The sequence below is a fragment of the Hyla sarda genome, chromosome 6 (genome assembly GCF_029499605.1).
Source record: "Hyla sarda isolate aHylSar1 chromosome 6, aHylSar1.hap1, whole genome shotgun sequence".
Taxonomy (NCBI): Eukaryota; Metazoa; Chordata; class Amphibia; order Anura; family Hylidae; genus Hyla; species Hyla sarda.
In genome coordinates, this window is record NC_079194.1 from 99,361,077 (window position 1) to 99,384,674 (window position 23,598).

At 41.6% G+C, this 23,598-nt stretch overlaps 1 protein-coding gene across 2 annotated transcripts in view; it reads left to right on the forward strand.

The window, feature by feature from the left end:
* Nucleotides 1-23,598, forward strand: part of SYNPR (synaptoporin) — a 322,200-nt gene that overhangs the window by 222,724 nt on the left and 75,878 nt on the right. For both annotated transcript variants that reach the window (XM_056524521.1, XM_056524522.1), the window contains one exon: nucleotides 516-640. In XM_056524521.1, the coding sequence (XP_056380496.1) occupies nucleotides 516-640 (125 nt within the window). The remainder of the gene's footprint in view (nucleotides 1-515; nucleotides 641-23,598) is intronic.

Genomic DNA, 23,598 nt, shown 5'->3' on the forward strand with positions numbered 1-23,598 from the left:
GCCGGTCCACAGACTAGGATAGATTCTGCAAAATCGATGAAGGTGGTGCTAAGGTATTATGGACAGTGCAGCAAACATTCACATGAAGGTAGGAAAAAAACGGCCACTCACCATGTTCATCTTCTTGCTTTATTGCATGATAGAATACTCACATAGACACATAGGGAGAGGGAAAGAGCGGGGGGGGGGTACAAAGGCAACAAGCTCAGTTTTGCACTGAACACAGTGCTTCTTCCCTCTCCCTATGTGTCTATGTGAGTATTCTATCATGCAATAAAGCAAGAAGATGAACATGGTGAGTGGCCGTTTTTTTTTCCTACCTTCATGTGAACAGTCTATTATCCCCTTACATCCATTAGTTCTATTTTGGGTCAGTTTAACCCAATTTTATTCCATTCAATGTGAAGTTATGACATTTGGTTTACATATTGAATGTTATATTGTATACACTTTGCAGATATTTATCTCTTTCCGTGCACCAATATGTTAACTACATTTCCTTATTGTTTTTGCAGCTTTTTGCAATCTTTGCATTTGCAACATGTGGGGGCTACTCTGGAGAACTGAGAGTCAGTGTGGATTGCGCCAACAGAACACTGAGCAACCTCCGCCTTGACATTGCCATTGCTTACCCATTCAGGTAAGTTTCCGATGAAGGGTTAATCACTGACCTATCCTGGATATAACCTTGTTCGTATATACATTTACTGGCCACTTTATGAGATACACCTGTTCTATTGCTAGGTAACACAAATAGCTAATCAGCCAAACACATGGCAGCAAATTAATGCATTTAGGCATGTAGATGTGGTCAAGAAAACTTTCTGAAGTTCAAACCATGGATCAGAATGGGGAAGAAAAAGAATTTGGAGGGTTACTCCACTCCCCAGCATCCGGAAGTCAATGTTCTGAATGCTGGGTGCAGGCTTCTGTGTTCACGCCCATCCCCTCGTGACGTCACGCCCCGTCCAATTACATCACGCCCCGTCCCCTCAATGAAAGTCTATGGGAAGGGGGCATGACGGCCGTCATGCCCCCTTTCCATAGACTTTCATGGGTGGGGCGTGACATAACGGGGCCAGGCGTGACGCCACAAGGGGGCTGTTGTCAGTATTTCTGAAACTGCTGATTTACTGGGATTTTCATGCACAACCATCTCTAGGGTTTACAGTGAATGGTCCAAAAGAGAGAAAATATCAATTGAGCAGCAGTTGTGTGGACAAAAATAGCTTGTTAATGTAAGAGGTAACAGTGTGGGTGACATTTTCTTGGCACACTTTGGGCCCTTTAGTACCAATTGAGCATCGTTTATATGACAACCTACCTGAGCATTGTTGCTGACCATGTCCATCAGAGGACTGTCAGCGGAGTCGGAAAGTTTCTTAACCATGCTTGGCTAAGCCAAGGATATATATATGTGTAAAAGATTGATATAAGGGAGCTAGAGAGAGTTTAAAGGAAAACTGCAATACACTGGGTTATAGTGTGGGTGACCAGGAGTCCAAGGAAATGTCAGTCTAATGGTTCCTTTGATATTTCCTGGAGAAGTTCCATAGCTCAAATGAGTGATTTGCGTGCAGAAGGTGAGGCCTGCCGGCTGCCCGCCCCCCGCTTCTTTCAGCCTCCTCTTCTGCACCTCACACTAGCCCCACTATTGTCATATTCAGCGACTCAACATCCTAGTGACGTGAGTCGCATGTCACATGAGCGCAGTGCTCAGAGCAAGGAGCGCATGTGCCATTCTTTTACACATTCCCTAATCACATGAGAGCTGAATCTCGCGAGAGCGACAGTAAAAGAACGGCGCATGTGCTCCTTGCTTTGAGTGCTGCGCTCACGTGACATGCAACTCACATAATCAGAATTAGGGTTATTTAGTTTAGGGGTGACCTAATAACTATGTATAGGTATATCAGGGGTCATGGTGAACTCAATAAAAAAGGTCAAAGTGAGCCTGGACGCATATCTGGAGAGTAATAACATTACAGGTTATGGATACTAGAGCTATAGGGATGGATCATTAATCCAGGGAATTATTTTGATTGCCATATTGGAGTCAGGAAGGAATTTTCCCCCTGGTATGGGGCAAAAAGGGTTTTTTGCCTTCCTCTGGATCAACACAGTAGGGACAGAATTGGGATGTAAGTTCAACTTGATGATTTTTTCAACTTTATGACCTATGCTACTATAACATAATGATAAGGAAAAAGTATCAACATTATTATTATTGGGAAATACTGTATATATAATTTGATATTTAGGTAATGCATGCCTTTTGGATTGTAGACATGCACAATTAGAATCAATGCTGTGCAGTACTTTGCGATTATAAGTGTAAGAGCTTTTTAATACTTCGTAAACCTCGCTAATCACAAAGGCTGAGGGTGCAGCCAGTGTCGTGAACCTTCCCTGGTTGATGAATGACTCACATTAGAAGCAGTGATTAAACCTTCCCTATAATTAATATCTCCATAACTGGTTGCTTGTATGACAATGATCAGGGCTTACGGGATCTATGAGCACAGCCTTAGTTTGGCTTCATCTTCTATCTATGTTAACTATAAACCACACAGGTGACTGATGATGTAGAAATGGAACTGTCTGCATTGTTAGGGTCTTATGGATTGTTCCTGAAACAGCGCCACTTTAATCTCGTGGCTATGTCTGAAAGTGCATCTCGGCCAGATTAAATAAAATAGGTATTAGCTGCAATACCAGACAATGCCTATAGACAAGTGGGGTGTGCCACAGGGGTAACATGAGGTGTATGGCGCAGATGTTGTAGCCCAGGGGCAGATGCTATTAACCCCTAAATGTTTGTGACGCCAGGATATGGTCTTCGGCAACCACCCGAACATTAGCACCGCTGTCCCTAGGTTAGGCAGGGTAGTAATAGTCCAAGACCAGGTAAGGACTAACGGTAGCTTTACTGAGGTAGACAGATGGTAATAGTCTTTACAGCTAGGCCTTGATCCCAGAGAGGTGGTCAGTAACACAGAGGGGACCTTGCAGCTTGCTGGCACTTGCAGTGTTTGGACAGACTTCAACTTAGCTATGCTGACTATAATAGACTTGACTGTAGGTAGTGACAGCAGACATAGCTAACTTGACTTACTGACATGTGGCTGCTGGTTAGGCTTGAGGCCCCCAGGTGTGTTGGACACTGGCTCTGAGACGTCTGGTCTTTACTGTATCTCAGCAGGAGTCATAAGAGATAAGAGAGCGGTTGCAATGGCTGCCCCTCTTATAAAGGGGGGCTGAGCAAGAAGCCCATAGGTCACCTTGTTAGCTGGTGCTCCCTGGGTAACAAACATTTGACAACAACATCATGTGACTAACTAAAAGGTCCTTTATACCTAATACACCTAATATACAGATAACACAATGGAGGAGACACTGCAGGAGAGCCCTTAGAATACAGAGGGACTCAATCTGACAGGGCCTAAGTACTGTACGGGACTATATCCCGTACTGGGACATTAAACAAGACTAGCCCTGTTTCTGGAAGGAAAACAATTATTGCACCCATAGAGTTATGAACCAACAAAAGAGAAAGATTGGCTTAGTAGCAAGAAAATTAGGTTGTGGTTGTGAGGATTATACACTCCACCATATTGAAGGGCTTCTAACCAGTCATCACTTTCATGCTGCCAAACCCCAAGTCATCAGGGTGGTCTTGATGGCTTCTCCCAGAAACAAATCTATCAATTTAAGGCTGCATTCACATCTTGGTTTTACACTACGGGTGCTGGATCTGGCTGGGGGAGGGGCAAACCGCGCGCTCCCTTACCCCAGCCGGACCAGCGCTGTACTCCATTCATTTTAATGAGCCATCCGGAGTCAAATGGTGACTCCGGTGGGCTCATTTTTGACCCGTATCCAGTTTTGTGACCGGACCTAAAACAGGATCCGGCTAGGGGGGTGGGGGGGGTGCACGGTTTGCCCCTGCCCCAGCTGGATCCGGCACCTTTAGTGTATAACCGAGATGTGAATGCAGCATAGACTGGTAAGGCAGGGGGAAGCTGTCATGGACAATGGCAAATATTTGTTGTTTGGGCAGCATGAAAGTGATGATAGGGTCCCTTTAACTTTGCTATATGTTCCATCCATCTCAGTTGGCAACCTTGATGTCTTACCTTCTCAACCATTTTTTTTTTTCTCTGGCCATCTAAGCTCTAATTTTTCTTGGTGCTGATTTCATACATTTGTTCTATTTTAATAGAAGAACACTTATTTTGATTATATTACAGGTCCACAGGAAGGCAGACAATACAAGCAAACTAAAGAAAAAGTATTGTTCTGTCTCTTGTTTATCAGGAAATAAATCTTTATTAGCAGGCGAAACCTGGTTAAAGCTCCTGATACACCAGACTAATCAATTCAGGTTTTATGTAGTTGTAAGGTAGGATCAGGGAAGCTGATGTGATTTATTAGAGTTTGGCTAGACCATTTAATGTCCTCCCACATGCCGGTACATACAGATGATACATAATAGCATCAGTCTTAGGTGGGAATAAATGTACCCGACTGGAAAGATGATATATTCCAGAGTTATTATAAACTGAATGTATGCAGATTAACCTACCTCAGATTATTAGTTTCATGCCGTGAGGTCGGCACCAAAAAAGTACCACTGACTAAAATAAACATCATCACAGTATCACCAAGACAATGACTATATACAACGCTGCATTTAATGTAAGTGCAGCATGAGAGACATCTGTATCCTCTCTGATAGGCATAGAGCAGGAGATAACCTGAGTTAACGAGGAATCACCTGTAGATGCTATGGGGTTTGTAGAGACAACCCAGGGGCATGTGAACAGAAGAATGGTCCAAGGTATCCACTTCAGAAATAGGCATCTTGCTAATAAAATAATCATTTCGGAACGAGTGGAAATACAAAGGATTATCCCGAGTGACTAATAACTGTGCTGTTCATCTGCCGAACACTCACAGCAAGTCTGCAGCCTATGTGCGCAGAAATCCCAGGCTCAGACACGGATTTCTTTTTGCAGAATTACATATTAGATTTTAATCCATCACGTGAACACAGTCTGATACTGTCCAGGAAAAATACCAATAGGAACTGCAACACTTGGTTGTCTATTTATTCATGCCTCTGAATTATAAACTAAGTGATGTGGCATGACTATCTTTCCTACAATGTTTTTTCCCAATAACTAACAAATCTTGAGCATACCTTCTTTGAAGTTTTCTTGGCAGTTATTCCTTATGGAATGAAAATGAGTTGACAATTGGGCATTACCATTTCTCCTCTTAAATGGTATGTCCCTACACAGTCTAATACTGTCTATTTTTTTTTAGGGGAACCTGTCACCAAGTTTTACCCTATATAACAAAAATGGTAGCAACATGTTATAAAGGTTATGCGGAGTTCAAAAGTAGTCGCGGCATACAACGTCATTGTTCCCATCACTGAAATCTCACACAGGCCCCAAAGCAGCGAAATGCCGGGGCATTAAAGGAGTAGTCCGGCGCGCACTTTTTTCATTTTATCCCGTCCGGGCTGCAAAATAAACTTTTCTTTACCTTATATAATGTAATATGTTGCCCCCAGTTTTATAGGGTAAAACCTGATGACAAGTTACCTTTAACTCCTTAAGGACTCAGCGTTTTTCTGTTTTTGCATTTTCATTTTTTTCCTCATCACCTTCTAAAAATCATAACGCTTTAAATTTTGCACATAAAATTCCATATGATGGCTTATTGTGTGCGCCCCCAATTCTACTTTGCAGTGACATTAGTAATTTTACCAAAAAATCCAAGGCAAAATGGAAAATAATTAATTGTGCGACAAAATTTAAGAAAAAATTTCATTTTGTAAATGTTGGGGGCTTCTGTTTCTACACAGTAAATTTTTCTGTAAAAATGACACCTTATCTTTATTCTGTAGGTCCATACAATTAAAATGATACCCTATTTATAGAGGTTTGATTTTGTCGTACTTCTGAAAAAAATCATAACTACATGCAGGAAAATTTATACGTTTAAAATTGTCATCTTCTGACCCCTATAACTTTTATATTTTTCTGCGTACGGGCCGGTATGAGGGCTCATTTTTTGCGCCATGTTCTGAAGCTTTTATCAGTACTATTTTTGAATTTATTGGACTTTTTGATCGCTTTTCATTCATTTTTTTTATGATATGACCAAAATGCGCTATTTTGGACTTTGGAATTTTTTGGCGCATACGCCATTGACCGTGCGGTTTAATTAAGGACATATTTTTATAGTTCGGACATTTATGCACGTGGTGATACCATATATGTTTATTTTTATTTACACAGTTTTTTTACGGGAAAAGGGGGTGATTCAAACTTTTATTAGGGAAGGGGTTAAATGACTTTTATTAACTTTTTTTTTTCGCTTTATTTTTTACAGTGTTATAGCTCCCATAGGGGGCTATAACACTGTACACACTGATCTTTTACCCTGATCCCTGCAAAGCCATAGCTTTGTATGGATCAGCGTAATAGGGGCTTGATGGGACGCGACGGAGCAAGGTAAGGGGGCCTCCGCTCGCGTCCTAGCTGATCGGGACATAGCTGATCGGGACATAGATAGTCCCAATCAGTCTGACTGAGCTGCCGGGAAGCTTTTACGGTGATCAACGATCTGTGCCGCGCACTATTAGCCCAGGGTCCCGGCTATGAATAGCAGCTGGGACCGACCCGGTGTGACCCCGTTTTAACCCCTTAAGAACCCGGGCTTTTTCCGTTTTTTCATTTTCAATTTTTCCTCCTTAACTTAAAAAAATCATAACTCTTTAAAATTTTCACCTAAAAATCTATATGATGACTTATTTTTTGCGTCACTAATTCTACTTTGTAATGACATTAGTCATTTTACCCAAAAATCGACAGTAAAACGGGAAAAAAATCAATGTGCGACAAAATTGATGAAAAAACACTATTTTGTAAGTTTTGGGGGCTTCTGTTTTTACGCAGTAAATTTTTCGGCAAAAATGATACCTTATCTTTATTTTGTAGGTCCATATGGTTAAAATGATACCCTACTTGTATAGGTTTTATTGTTTATCATGTCAGAAAAAAATCATGAATACATGCGGGAAAAATTATAAGTTTAAAATGGTCATCTTCTGACCCCTATAATTTTTTTAATTTTCTGTGTTCAGGGCGCTATGAGGGCTCATTTTTTGCACTGTGATCTGAAGTTTTTAGCGGTTTCATATTTGTTCTGATCAGAATTTTTGATCACTTTTCATTCACTTTTTTGTGGTATAAAAAGTGATCAAAAATGCGCTATTTTGGACTTTGGAATTTTTTCGCGCGTACGCCATTGAACGTGCGGTTTAAAAAGTGGTATATTTTTATAATTCTGACATTTCCGCACACGGCAATACCACATATGTTTATTTTTATTTTTATTTACACTGTGTTTTTTTTTAATCTTGGAAATGCCGGTCGATTCAAACTTTTATTAGGGAAAGGGATAATTGAAAGAGTTAATGATTTTTTTACACTTTTCTTATGCAATATTATAGCTCCTATAGGGGGCTATAACATTGCATTAACTGATCTTTTACACTGATTGATGCGTCTCCATAGGAATGGATCAATCAGTGTTTTCGGCGATTGAATGCTCAAGCCTGGATCTCAGGCTTGAAGCATTCATTCGGCGATCGGATAGCGCAGGAGAAGGTAAGAAGACCTCCTCCTGTGCTACAGCTGTTCGGGATGCTGCGATTATACCGCGGGTATCCCGAACAGCTCCCTGAGCTAGCCAGGCACTTTTACTTTTATTTTGTTCAGTGCCGCGCGCTATTAGCGGCGGGTCCCGGCTTCACTATGACGCCGGGCCCGCCGCGATATGATGCAGGGTCAACGTGTGACCCCGCGTTATATCGCAGGACTGGGACCAAGGTCGTACCCATACGTCCTGGGACCTTAAGAGTTTAAGCACCGGGACCGGGCGCAGGGCATACAGGTACGCCCTGTGTCATTAAGAGGTTAAAAGGGTACTGCAAGGTAATAAAACATTTTTAAATCAACTGCTGCCAGAAAGTTATACACATTTGTAAATTACTTCTATTTCAACATCTTGAGCTTTCCAAGTGATGTGGCATGACTATCTTTCCTACACTTTTTTTTCCCCATTAACTAACAATTCTTGAGCATACCTTCTTTGAAGTTTTCTTGGCAGCTATTCCTTATGGAATGAAAATGATAACTTATTACTTATCAGCTGCTGTATGCTACATGGGAAGTTGTGTAGTTCTTCCAGTCTGACCATAGTGCTCTCTGCTGACACATCTGTCTATGTCAGGAACAATCCAGAGAAGGAGAGGTTTCCTATGGGATTTTGCTCCTGCTCTAAACAGTTCCTGACACAGACAGAGGTGGCAGAATAGAACACCGTGGTCAGACTGGAAAGAACTACACAACTTCCTTTAGATAATACATCAGCTGATAATTACTGGAAGGCTTACGATTTTTTTTTTAAACAGAAGTAATGTACAAATCTGTTTAACGTTTGAGCCCAAGTTGATTTGAAATTTTTTTTCTTTCTCTAGCGTGCAATTAATTTAGCAATATGCATCTGTTGCGGTTCTAAAGGTGATAATCCTGTCTGCAGCTCCACTTATTGTGGACAATCCTGCATGCTACACCAATTGTTATTTTAGAATTAGAGTAAAACAAACATGCCCCTCCCCCGACCATGTGCTCTCTTTGTTGGAGTCAAAATGGCACCAACTATATGAAAACGGAAGCAGGAAGTTCAGGCTAAATTTATAGGTCCTAAATATGTTTGTAAAACACCCAGAAACACTGATTAAGTTTTGTACAACTATGAAATAATTGTACAAGGTATTTTGGCAGAAATGTCTTGTACCGGCAGTGTATACCACCAAATTAACTATCACTCGGTAACCAGCAAAGTTAATAACATTTAATAAAAACATTAATTAGCTAAACCAAATAAGACATACATACAAGCATTAATACAATAGTACATACTCTGTGTTTAGCAAACTAGCAGGAATCTACGCAAGTGATACATGAATATTTAGTGTAGGAATGATACAATCAATATACTTATCCATCCCAGGCTAAAGAGCAGGATGCTCCTCTCTCAACGAAATTCCCAAGCAAAAGAGGCCCAAAGGCTATGTGGTTTCCTGTGATATCCCCTAATGCCCCACCCCTTTGGCCTACTCTCCTCACATAACCTGGAAAAACAGGTTCTTTAGCCCCGCCCACTGTGGCTGTGGCTAAACCAAGCTAAAACCGTGGGGGCAGGGAAATGTATACTGCATGGAAACAATGGATGTAAAAACACATAATTTCAGTGTCCATAACATTCCACCTCTTGCTTTTACATCATAATTGACGAATGTTAGGTGATTCCCTAAATTCCATGTCTGCTAGTTTACCAAACATACAACATGTATATCTCCATAAAACAAAGAAATACAAAGTAATTATATTCCCCCAGTTTCCCCATCCACCCAAATAATCCGGTGTTTGGTGTTCCATGGAGTTTTGATCGCTGTCAGTCTACATTGATGATGGTTAATGTCGCCCTCATTGTTCACTATGTAGCTGCAGCAAGGATCTAGAGCTAGGAGATTGTTAGAGCTACAGCCCTTATTTGTAGCTTCTCTTCAGACAGTTTCTTTAAAGCGTCCTCTGTGGTGTCCAAAAGCCTTTTCCAAAATGCTGGAGGGAATTCTTTGGTTCTGGGTTCTCCTGTCTCGCGATGTCATCCAAACCCAGTCTTGACGACTTGATCCTTGTCATCTTCCAACCACGGGATGCTGGGGAATAGGTAGCCTTCTTCACTCCATTAGAAGCGTTGGTCATCTGGTCATCTCTTTGTGTTGAGCTTGGATTCTTCTGATAGGAGGTCGATGGGTTGAGCGGGGTTACACTGCCACTAATCTGCTGAATGGAAAATAAACAGGTTTAGAGTCACTTTCCAACAATACAATTTTAGTATTTCCAGGCCCATCAGAGAATCTCTTCGGCCTGTGCTGATCAGTGAACCTTGGAACAACCCAACACCAGACACAGTTGAACTCCACTCTGCATATCCACACTCACTTTCCCAGCATTATTCCGACCATTGCTAACTAATATTTGAGTGTGAGTGTTACCTCAGTCCCTCTAGGCATATTGCCTTCTAGTGGGAGGAATAGCTATTGCTAAACCTCCCCCACCTCTTGAAAAAATAAATAAATAAATCAAAGTGGTTAGTTAGTTTCTTCCTAATTAGTTTTCCCCACAAATTTGGGGAGGCTCCTGTAAATGTCAACCCTAAACTAACAAATGAATTGTCATTTTTACAAGTAAGCCTATGGTATGGCCCTAGTGGGCAGAAAGAAAGTTTAGTCAGTATCTTATGTACCGCCATTTTTCCCCAAAAGACAAAACAAGTGAACACTATTTACATGCAAAAGGAAGGTGGCCCTTGTTCACTCTTTAGTCTCCCTTCCCCCGTTTGACCAACAGGGGGCATGGGATCCTCCACCTGTATATACGGTTTCTGTAAGAATATTGCTACCTGTGCACACAACTCCTTGAACACGTATTTTGTAATGTCATCTTTCATAGGATTAAACAGATGAGGTTTATATGGGAAGCTGAGAGATTTCTCTGGAAACTGTTGTTTGGAGGAAGAAAGTATATTTCCCTTCCCAGTCTGTTTGGATTTACCTGGTTCCCTCTGCTTCATGTTTCCAGTAGAATAACAACTTGTGGAGATATGGCCACTATGACCACATGTAGTACATTTAGCTGAACAGTGTTTAGTTTTGTTACCATGTGCCTTACAATATCTAGCTATATGGCCTGAAACACCACATGCAAAACAAGACTTTACCCTTTTAGCCGTATTTACTATCTGGGTCTCATTTTTCATAGCTGATCTATACCGCTTCACTGCCAGAGACACACTTCTAACAACTCTTAAACCTCTCCAATCTGCTTTGTATTTGCCCTTATTGTTATTCAATTTCTGTTTATTACACAATTGAGAACCAACACTGGGAACTTCTACAATCTCACTCTCTAGCGCCCCCTTATTTGCACTTGAAACACAGACCTTTTCAGAGGGCAAATCTGCTGTGAAATGTGGCTGTGAATTGTGGGAAGAGGCCACACCAGACACCATTTTGGGGAACTCGCTTTTACCAATCTCATTCCTCAACTCCTGGATTTCAGCATAAGACTGAGACAATTTTTCATCAGTATCTATACATTGGCTCTCCCATTCCAGTAACTCTGATTCCAACATGCAAATCTGCTTATCTTTATCACGAATCATCTGTGTTTTTGTCTGCAACTCTTTCTCAAGTTCCTCATTTCTCTGCACCTCACATTTTAGGGCATGTAACAAAGTCCAGCCCACTTCAGCCGCAGCTCGGCTCTCATTTTTGGTATAAACCCCTAAATCAAGCTTCAGAGCCATACCTCCTATCTCATCCCCCATCTCTGGGTAAACCGGTGCACCATAGCGTACAAGCTCTTCTGCTACAACACTCCATTTTCCCATAGTGGTAGCCCAATGTGGTACAGCCCCAAATTTGGGCCTTCTATCCTCCATCAATGCACAAAACTTCTTCCTAAGGAAACTCATTCTGAACAACAGCAGATGGCAGGACAATCACACGTGTTTGCAGTAAGCCTTATTGTACCACTAACACATACAGGCTACACTGGGGGTATCTCGCACAAGTGTGTATGCCCTCTCACTAGTGAAGCACTGAAAATATATATTGTAGAGTTACAGCTCACACAACTAAAGGTACACTCACAATCTAACAACACATGTACAACAGGAGACTTTCAATATGCTTTACAGTCTGTGTCTAATAACTATCATGTATGCCATAAAACCATCCATTACCTAGAAAAGCAATGCTATTAATTACCAGTGACAAATCACTAAATAACTATCATGTATGCAATAAAAGTTACCCTTAAATAAGGAACACAAAGCAACAGTCTATGAGAATCCTGTATAACTAGTACAGTGCTACACGTGATAACCACATCTAAACAGATTAACCTATTGTATCATACAACAAAATCTGTAAGGGCTTCCTCCTGTCTAAGGCAATAATCCTTAGGTCACAGTTTAAGAATAAGTCTCTTGTAGACTCACTCAATTACACTGGGAACATATACTAATGTAATCAAAAATATACACCAAATTAGAAAAGTAATTAAACTATTATTGTCAACTTGGTTATTAACTGCCAATACTCAATTTCCGGCAAAATCCTGCCGACTACGCCATTTGTTGTGGTTCTAAAGGTGATAATCCTGTCTGCAGCTCCACTTATTGTGGACAATCCTGCCGACTACGCCATTTGTTGTGGTTCTAAAGGTGATAATCCTGTCTGCAGCTCCACTTATTGTGGACAATCCTGCATGCTACACCAATTGTTATTTTAGAATTAGAGTAAAACAAACATGCCCCTCCCCCGACCATGTGCTCTCTTTGTTGGAGTCAAAATGGCACCAACTATATGAAAACGGAAGCAGGAAGTTCAGGCTAAATTTATAGGTCCTAAATATGTTTGTAAAACACCCAGAAACACTGATTAAGTTTTGTACAACTATGAAATAATTGTACAAGGTATTTTGGCAGAAATGTCTTGTACCGGCAGTGTATACCACCAAATTAACTATCACTCGGTAACCAGCAAAGTTAATAACATTTAATAAAAACATTAATTAGCTAAACCAAATAAGACATACATACAAGCATTAATACAATAGTACATACTCTGTGTTTAGCAAACTAGCAGGAATCTACGCAAGTGATACATGAATATTTAGTGTAGGAATGATACAATCAATATACTTATCCATCCCAGGCTAAAGAGCAGGATGCTCCTCTCTCAACGAAATTCCCAAGCAAAAGAGGCCCAAAGGCTATGTGGTTTCCTGTGATATCCCCTAATGCCCCACCCCTTTGGCCTACTCTCCTCACATAACCTGGAAAAACAGGTTCTTTAGCCCCGCCCACTGTGGCTGTGGCTAAACCAAGCTAAAACCGTGGGGGCAGGGAAATGTATACTGCATGGAAACAATGGATGTAAAAACACATAATTTCAGTGTCCATAACAGCATCCATTAGGAAATATGGAGAAATGCAAGATGTATGTAAGGACAGGAGGTCCTAATTAAAGTTGTCTAATACATTTGTTTGCTCATATATATATATATATATATATATATATATATATATATATATATATGTGTGTGTGTGTGTGTGTGTGTGTGTGTGTGTGTGTGTGTGTGTGTGTGTTTTGGGTCTTTTGTCCCTAAAGGTTTAAAACTTGTTATATCCCTTAGGACTGTAATGATATGTCGCTTCGATAACCCAACAATGCAGCTAAACGGATGGGCGGAATGGTCCAAGCTGACTTTTGCTCAAGGAGCCATAAGCCTTTATGATGATGCCTCTTTACATTGGATCACGCTCTCTACTTGCAAGTTTCTATTTTATAGCACCAACAAATGCTCCTATAGCATCAGGCATTTTACTCATAATACAAGTCATTTCCCAGAAAGCTGCACAGACAAATTGTGCATTGTTTTCCTTGTCAGCCCCCCTAACTCATGCAGGATTTATGATGATCAGGTGCCATATTCCAGGCTCTTATTTTCTGAATAGTAAACAGCCGCATACATCTTAAATCTCGATAAAGAGAAATAAACTATTCAATTCAATCTCTGCAAATGAGTCCCGGAATGGCAGCGCGCTATTTGTAAGGCAAATACAATGTTTTTGTTGTTTGTAAATGGGATCATGCGACCAGTGCTCTGTCACGACGCAGGGCTTATTTATCATACTTCTCGAGCTATAAAGCAAGGCCAGCACCTCTGCAAAAATAGCTCTAGATTTATGAGACACAATTATACATCATGTTTTTGTCTTTATTCCATTTGTGAGACAATTGTGTGCTGTGGCAATGAAGAGCAGATACATGCAATTTAGTTTTTTCTTACAAGAATTTAAAGTGAAAGTTAATTTTTTCATTAAAACATTGCTTTAATAGCCTTAAAGAGCCTTACATTCCTTAAAGAGAATCTCATATGATAAACAAGCTGTGCAGTCTGTGGGCAACAGGTTATAGAGAAAAAGGAACTGATAAGATTAATATATTGTTTAGTAGTAAAAGCTTCAAGGAAAACTTGAAGCATCTATTCCATTGCATAAAACTGCTACATTGGTGATCTACTAGTTGTAACAAAGCTGGATGGGGATCCTCTAACCTGTGGGGCTGATGACTCGGACCATATCGGGGGAGCAGAGTCTAAGGTGCCGCTGGTCTTCACCAGAGCCCGTCGCAAGGCAGGATGGGCTTGCTGGCCAGGCGACACCCAGGTCGCTACCCCAGACACGGCTCGACCACACAGGCAGCTGGGCAAGGCGAGGTAACGAAGGATAAGGCAGTAGTCAAACGAAGCAGACGGTCAAGGTCAAAGGTGTGAAGCCTATTAACGTAGCGGATGGTCTGGATACACGAGTAAGGCTAACAGGCTATATGGGTTGCTTAATCTCAGGCTAGGGGCACTGAAGATCCGGCAGGGAAGTGGAGCTTCCTTAAATAATGAAGAGGAAGGACCAGGCACCAATTAGTGGTGCACTGGGCCTTTAAATCTAGAGAAGGTGCCGCGCATGCACTCTAGGGAGGCGGGGGCATGCGTGCAGGGAAGCAGAGAGCCGGGGCAGCAGCAGGTAATGAGCAGGTAGCGATTCGCATGCAGGTGCGTCAAGCAATGCAAATCGCCGTCCTGCCGGGAGAAGGAGGCGGCGGGGCGCGACACGGTCCAGAGCACAGGACGCGAGCGCTCGCCGTGACAGTAGTAATAGCCTGCTTGTGTCAGGCTGTAATGACAGATTCTATCATGGCAGGCACGAAGGACTTCAGAAGGCTTCAGCTGCTATGATAGTCAATTGGCATCCCACAATTGTGTTGTGGGGGTGCCGATCAGAGGTCTCACAAGATGGGCACCTCCTAAATGCTACAGATTGCTATTGATCATTTTATGTAAAGGGTTACATGACTGCATAAGCATGATCATTGATGTTGGCCATTGATGGTCATAGCAGTCTGCACCTGCTGTTTATGATGTGAGCTCAGCTTTATATATATATATATATATATATATATATAATATAGAGAGAGAGAGAGAGGAGAGAGAGAGGACAGAGAGAGAGAGAGAGAGAGAGGAGAGACAGAGAGAGAAGAGAGAGAGAGAGAGAGAGAGAGAGAGAGAGGAAGAGAAGAGAGAGAGAGAGAGAGAGAGAGAGAGAAAGAGTATCTTGCCAAAGGATTAAAGGAAATCTGTCAACATTTTTGATATTCACCCAATGCACCCACCGTACAAACATAGGATATCATGGAAATAAGTTTAAAATACCTATGGTTGATGTCCAATAGTAGTAGCCTAACTGAATAACATAATAATTATGTAGACTATTAAAATATTGCTAACATTTTCCGCAGCACTTTACAATTCAGAGAATACAGATACAGATAAAATCAGATCTTACCGATTTACAAAATAATTAAAGTGTACCTGTTATTTAAAAAAGGGAGGACCTGTATATAGGGAAAACTGAGACTTCTCACTTCATACCTGTTTATTCCTATTTATTGCTCTGGCTTCAGAAACTTCATTAAAAAAAAACTAAACGTGGGAACATTAAAACTAACTTGAAGACCTGATAGACCAATGCTTGATTTACTATGTATTTATTTGCTTATCTGATTACTTTGATAGCAACAATTATAATAAAAATTCAATATTTCAGATTCTAGAATGTATACTATACTGCAGTGTGCATTTCCCTTTAATAACTGTTGCTGTGGAGTGCTGCTTTTTTTGCACAGATTATATATTCATCAACATTAGCATTTCTAAGCTGAGATTTTTCTTCACTTTTTTTTTTCTTGAAAACTTCTCGAAACTTATTTATTATTTAAACGTTATGCTTAAGCATGTTCTGTGCCCGATTTACATACCACTTATATAAACCAATAGAGTATCTAATCTCTTTGGTATAATTCCATTAAATAAACATGACAGTAGCATTATCCTAACCATATGTAAAATGTTTAGTCTTTCCCTTACTTTTCTGTAATATGCTGTATTTAACACATTTTTCTATTCTAATGGTTTTTCCAGTAAAAAAAATGAAAATAAAATAAAAAATGAAAACAAACATTGGAAGGCTCTGTTCACACTGCATGTGAGCTCTTTGTTTCCCATATATGACAACACTCCCAGTGTATACTGTATGTCATATAGATCCATAGACTTCATTCCCCTTTAGTCTTCATCTGGCTATTATGTATTGGTATAACTATAATGCTGTATAGAAAAGTGTAGTCCAATTGTACGTTTTATGCAGAAGCATCCTGCTAAACCCTATACCACATGGTATTATTTTTTTTTTCCCTGGAAGTCAATAAGCGACATATGCAACTGTATTCTTACTGTAAATCTGCAAACATTTCAGATATGATGTGAACAGAGTCTCAACCAAGGGCAAACATTTCATAGTGGCAGACCATGCGGCTATTAAGAGACCCTAGAAGAGAGGGGGGCCAATCCTAGTTGGTCCCATTATTTTTTCTATTGGTAGGAAACTGTGCAGAACTTCTCTAACCAGGAACTGCATTGTCAGCAAATTAATGGAGGCAATATTTGCTATGGGGTATGTCCTTTCTTCTATGTATGCCACAGGCCATGATTGTTTGACCAGTGGTGATCGAGATTGGGCTGAGCCATAGTACCTCATACAGTCACATATACAGACATGCTGCTGTGCCCAGATAAACAATGAAGGTCGGTAATTCCTTTTGTTTTGTGTAGAGGTGGGGGTCCCGGCAAGGTTCAAATCCCGTTATTCCCATATAGAAGACTTATCCAATAGATAGGCCATCAATGTTTTAATCTGTAGAAAACCTGTAAGCAATAAAAAGTCAGTTCTATGTCAGTTTCTAGAAGCTAAAAGTGATGATATATGTAAAGACATTAATAGATCCATTAAAATCAAGAAAAATGCTAAAACTTGTACTCCTACAGGACATGCAGGTTCCCTCAAAGCACAAGTACCAGATTATAAAATTATTCTAGATTATTGGACTTTAATAGAAAGTAAACAATCTTGCAAAAATCTTTCAGTCTATTAAGAAGGCTATGCAAAGCAGCTCTCTAGCGCCATCTTTTGGAGGTAGCTTTCCTTCAAGTCAGGAAGCCCTGGAGGGGATAGCATAGGACCGTAGGGGCACATGACATCGTCTTGCTGCAGCTACTGCAGCGGTCACCAGACCTAATCATTATGTGCGGCTGTTGGCGAGCTTCCGGACGGATCTGGGGGTCTGGCAGGATTTTTTATGACGGTATAATGGGCGGGCGGTGGTGATGGAGGAGCTGGTCTCTAGTAGGAGCTGTTCACCAATTCGGCTGGTGGCTGCGGCTTTGGGGCATACTTGCAGTGTCGGTGGTGCATTGGGCAATGGTGTAAGGCTTGACGGGAGGCAGGGTTTACTTGTAATCTGGCTTTTGTTAGAGTTGTTCCCGATTGTGCTGGCTGTGGAATTGTGGGGGGGATTTGTTTCACAATCGGAAGGTTCCATTGCAATAACATGGGGGTGGTTTTTGCCATTAATAATCAGATGGCGAACTCTCCGCTGGTGGTTACTTTGCTTCGTCACTTGGTGCTGCGGGGATTGAAGATCAAATAGCATGTAGTCGCTTTGCATGTACCAGGGATGTCTAACTCGGTGGCTGACGCTCTCTCGCTTGCAGTGGTGCCGATTTTGGAAGCAGGCGCCGGAGGCCGAGGGGTATGGAATTCCATGTCCGGAGTGGCTGTGGCGGCTGGTGTAGAGGTGGCACTAGGTCTGGTTTGTCGGTCGGTGAGCCGGGCTACTTGGAAGCCTCGGCTCTCTTGTTTTATGTGGGCAGGGCTTTTTGTGAAGGGGTGTCTCCGTCCGGCATTGGTTACCAGATGGCGGCTTTGGCCTTTTGGTTCAAGGCACGGGGGTTGCCGGATGTGTCTAAGGTGTTTTTGGTACATCAGGCGCTGCAGAGTTTCAGAAGGGGGCAGTTTCACGGAATACGAGGAAGCCGGTGACTTTTTCTCTTCTGATGCATCTGGGGGTTTTGTTGAAAGGGGTGTGTTTTTCTGAGTATGAGTTGCGTTTATTTTGTTTGGAGTTTGCACTGTTTTTTGGGGGGCCGTTTTTTGGGGGTCTGGTGGCCCCTAGTTGGAGTTGGTTGGGTTTACTTTTTTCAGAGGTTAGCCTGGTGGATGGGGTTTAGCAGTGTTTCCTTTGGCGATCCAAGACGGATCAATGGGGCTGGGGGACGCTTGGCGCCACTGCAGGGATCGGATATGTGCCCTGTAGGATGTTATACAGATTTTTTGGAAGTCTGGGTGGGGGTTGTGGGCCCCCCTCTTAGTTCATGCAGATGGAGGATTCTTGTCCCGTTTTCAGTTTCTGGGGATGTTTAGAAAATGTCTGCGGGAGGCTGGGTGTGCGGTGGAGGAATACAGCTTCCATTCCTTACGCATTGACATGGCTACCGAGGCGTCTTGGTGGGCCAGAAGGGATTAAGCGGATTGGGCGGTGGGAATCTGAGAGATTCAGGGTTTATGTCCGTCCTCATTTGATGTAATGGTCTTTGTCATTTCTCTGTGAGGGTATTTGCCCTTATTGTTTCCTGTTTTTTCTTTGTTGTCTCAGGTGCCAGCCCCAGATTAGTCTGCATTATCGAACACTCTCATGTCGTACGGGGTGGGGTGAGGGCTGATGTCCAGCAGGTGGGCTGACAGTTGGGTTTGGCTAGTTCAGAAGTGCAGGTGCATTGGCTGGGAAAAGGTGGGATGAGGTGGTCAGAACTGTTAGCTAGGGTCCAGTTCTTTGTGTAGTTGGACAGGTCCCCTGATGTGCTCGTTATTCATTTGAGTGGGGGGGGGGGGGGGTAATGATCTGTGGTCCTCTTTTCCGGGTTTGATCATAGTTTGGTTGGAGATGGTGGCTCGTTCTGTGGGGGCCTTGAAGGATAGGATTAAGGTTAATAAGGTGGTGATTAAGTTTGTGGCAATGAATGGTGGCTTGGTGATGAGACATAAGGATTTGAAGGAGGAGGCACCTGAGTTTATGGTGGCTGACGGGGTACACCTGAATGAGCTGGGGATGGATCTCTGGATCCTGGAGTTGAAGGAAGCGGTGCAGCGAGCTGTTCGTTTGTGAAGGAACGAAGATAAGTAAGGGGTCACTTGTCGCCATCGTGGCAGGGTCAGGAGAGGGATCTGGAGGCACCAGTGGATGGCTTATTGGATAGCACCAGTGGACGTCTTATTGGATAGAGTGTGAAGGTGGGCTGGGAGCAGTTCCCAGCCCGATGGTGAATTCCATGTGGACATGGGCCCCAGGAAGGTTTGTGGGCTTCACAAATGGTGCTCCTGGGCAGGTGAGCTATGATTAGGAGCAAGTGAAGACCCCACCCCTTTTGTTCGGTAACGGTGCCTTCAGGTTCTTCTCCTGCACTAGGGATACTTTAAAAAGTTGTTTTGGCTCTGGTTTACGTATGATGTTCATACGATTTGTTTTTGCTATGGTTACAATGTTTTAATTGGTTTATTTAATAAATGGGCTGCTGTGGCCTTTTTTGGCACCAACACCTTGTCTTGTCTTATTTATGGAAGGGGGCTTATGGTGAAGTAATGTATGGTATAGGTGGGTGGTTAGGTGGTTGGAGGGACATAGCAGCTATAATATCCCCTAGTCATGTTTTTTACTTAGGAACTTTAGAACATGACTGGGGATTTATATCAAGCCAGATATCTCTTCAGAAGGAAAGATTGCCCATCTGTAGTCAGCAGTTTTGAGAGCTGATTTACATATACTTATTCCCAGAAATCCCAGTGGAGCATTATTGGCCTATAAGTCTCCACACATCTATATGATGCTCTCCTCAAGAAGAAACATTACCAGCCTTCTATTCCTGGTCTCGTGAACTTCTACATGATATTACATTTCTATGCTGGATTACCAGGCTTTATGAATTATCAGATGTCAGGTTAAGGGGATTTAGAAGCTGTACAATGGATATATTCATATATATATATATATATATATATATATATATATATATATATATATATATATTACATGTCTCTACATTTAACAACAAAAAAGGAATCATACTAACCCACTCCTCTTCAATATGACTAGTTTGAACACAGTGGGAACATACACCCTCTCTCTTCTGGCAGGGGGGATCGCCTGCGCCCCTTTTGTCTCATGTATCATGTTTATTCATGTCCCCTCTGACTGAGCGTGCAGGATCATTAATTTCTTTAATGTAGTTAATGGCTCCTTGGCATCACATGACCATTATAGCCAGATGTTCCCTGAAGGACCCGCAGAGGTCTCTGCATGCAGCCCCCATTGAGATGACACTTTTAAAGAAGAAAGAAAATGATGTATTACTGACATGTTCCATCACTCAAGATATAAAGAACTGTCCTGCATTGTCAGATCCTCTGTATCAAATTGTTAGCATTATTTCATCTAAATAATACAATGTTTATTTGGTCTATATAATACAAGAGTCCACAAATTATTATTATTACCTCTGGGAAAGTTGAGTGACAGCAATACGATGATCATTATAGCTATCAGCATTTCCAGCCTCCAAGTATATCTGTGTTAGTAAATACAGAAATACACTGTTATGCCTCCTGGAAACCTATGAATAAATTGACAACTATTTTCATAGGTTTTTAGGAGAATGTGTCAACAGGATGTGTCCCTACAAAGTATGACATTGTGAGCAATGGCTGTGAGCAATGGAAATGCCCCATGAGAAATTGTAACATTCAGTTGTAAATTTATTCAGACTTTTCCAGGAGGAACAACGTAGGAACCGAAAACTGCATAATTGATGCAGATAAATGATGTGGGTATAAAGGCATTTACCAAAAGAGTTGACAGATCATCTTTAAGATTTCTGGAGGTTCTTTATGGGAATATCACTGTTGTCTGAAACTAAAGCAATCCTAATAATGTGCAAAGCACTAAGGGACCCTTGGTACTATAGTGCTACAGACAACCAATCAACAAACAGCTGTGAATTTCATACATCAATGAGCCATAATATTCACATCACGATTTTTGCACCTGTCGATTTTATTATTAAAACGGATGGCATAAAATTCAAATGCTAAAAAATAAAATTTGGTGTGTCTACAAACTGTATCTGTATGGAAGTACATTTTCATGCATCTTTGTCCATTTTTTATTAAGGGTGCATTCACATCACGATCTGTGCCTCTGTGGCCAGAATGCAATTTCTGAAGCTCAAAATCAGCTGCAATAATATGCGTACACGGACTGGCACTGATTTATTTAGTCCTATGACCCAAATGTAGTCAGCTTGTGACTGCGTTCAGGTAATTTTCTTGAGAGTATTAGACTTTAAGATCAGGCTGAAAAAAAACAGTCCATCACTAATTTCCATCCCATCTAAAAGTTTGATAGCTTGAATGTAGTCACTAGCTGAATACACTCGGTCATATGATTAAATGGGGTTGTCCCAGTTTGTGCACAAATACGATTGCAGTCAATTTTGAGCTTCATAAACAGTAATGTTAACAAATATCTATATACAGTGTATGATTTTAATCTATTTTTTAATCAGGACAAAATATTGTGGTCAACCACAATTTTGTAGACAACAAAAAATAGGATAAGGCTAAGTTTCCACTTGGTTTTTTTCCTGGCAGTTTTTGAGCCAAAGTCAGAAGTGGATCCGTAAGGGAGGAGAAGTGTAAGTTCTTCCTTTATTTGTCCTATTCCTTTTGAATACACTTCTAGCTTTGGCACAAAAACTGCAGTGGCAGTTTTCCAAAAACTGCCAGGAAAAAATCCAAGTGGAAACTTAGCCTAAAAGCGTAAACCAGACCAAAACATATGCATGTATTGGCACGTTTTGTCAATAGAAGTCAATGAATACATCTAGATATTTGATTCCATCCAATTTTTAAGTATTAAGATTGTCATGTGAATGCACCCTTTGGGTAAGGTTCACATGTGCTGAATTTTGCTGCGTATATTGCATATTTTCTGCAGCTGATTTTGCTACCCATTGACTTTTATGAGTAGGAAAATACACAGCAGCAAATACGCAGCAAAATATGAAGCAAAATATGGCATGTTTAACCCTACCCTTTGACAGCAAGTGAGTGATCAGTTCTGGATTTAAAGAAAAACTGTCACCCTGATCACCCACACTAAACCCAATACACTGGGTTATAGTGTGGGTGACCAGGAATCCAAAGAAGAGCCACTTACTATAATCGGTGCTGTGGTTCTTCAAATATTGTCTGGTGAAATTCCCTTTCTGAATTCAGGGAGTTGCGAGCAGGAGGCGGGGCCCCGCCAGCTGGCTGACCCTGCTTCTTTCCGTCTTCTCAATCAGCTATCCCCTTAGTTAGCATATTCATATTCTGCAACTCCACATCCTAGTGAGTACTGCGCTCTGTCGGTAGAGCGTATGCGCTGGCAGTTTACATACAGCTCTCATGTCCTGAGCTCTGACTGCTGAAAGCAGTCATGTGAGAGCTGTAGTCATGTGAGAGCTGTAGACATGTGAGAGCTGTAGTCATGTGAGAGCTGTAGACATGTAAGAGCTGTAGACATGTGAGAGCTGTAGTCATGTGTGAGCTGTAGAGCTGCAGGCGCATGCACTCTACCGACAGAGCACAGCGCTCACGTGACATGCGACTCACATCACTTGGACGTGGAGTCACAGAATATGAATATGCTAACTAAGGGGTTGGCTGATTGAGAAGATGGAAAGAAGCAGGGGCGGCAAGCCAGCGGGGCCCCGTCTCCTGCACGCAACTCCGCAACTTTGCCAGCCAATATTTCGGGAACCACAGCACCGATTATATTAAGTGATCCCTCTTTGGCTTTCTGGTCACCCACACTATAACCCAATGTATTGGGTTTAGTGTGATTAGGGTGACAGTTTTCCTTTAAGTTTGTCGGAAGCAGGAAAAATTGGCATATATCAGAATCTTAACAGGTTTCAAAAAGAGGCAAATTGTAATGGCTAGACGACATTGTCAGAACATCTTCAAACCAACAGGTCATAACCTATATAAACATTGTTGCAGACCATGTAAAGCCCCATGACTATGTTAATCCCTAAAAGCAGTGGACACTTTGAGCATTATGAGGCTCCATGCTATATGTTCAGGAATAGTTAAGGTTAGGGACATAAAAAAGTTCCTAGATCTCAATCATCTGAGACATGTGCTGGAGTCCATGCTTTGTTGGGTAAAAGATATTTTGGCTACACAAGGGGACCTCAAAATATTTTAGGCATTGCAGTGTGAAAGGGGTTCCAGTAGATGGAAGACTACCAGAACATGATTCTTTAGGAAGACACCAAGGGCCTCTGGAAAAGGACCCTCACCAACATTCATGACCTGTCATGACCTGGCAACTGAGACGCTCATGATCAGGGGAAGCTGCAGATGGCTATAAATTTCTCCTGTAGCAGTCCC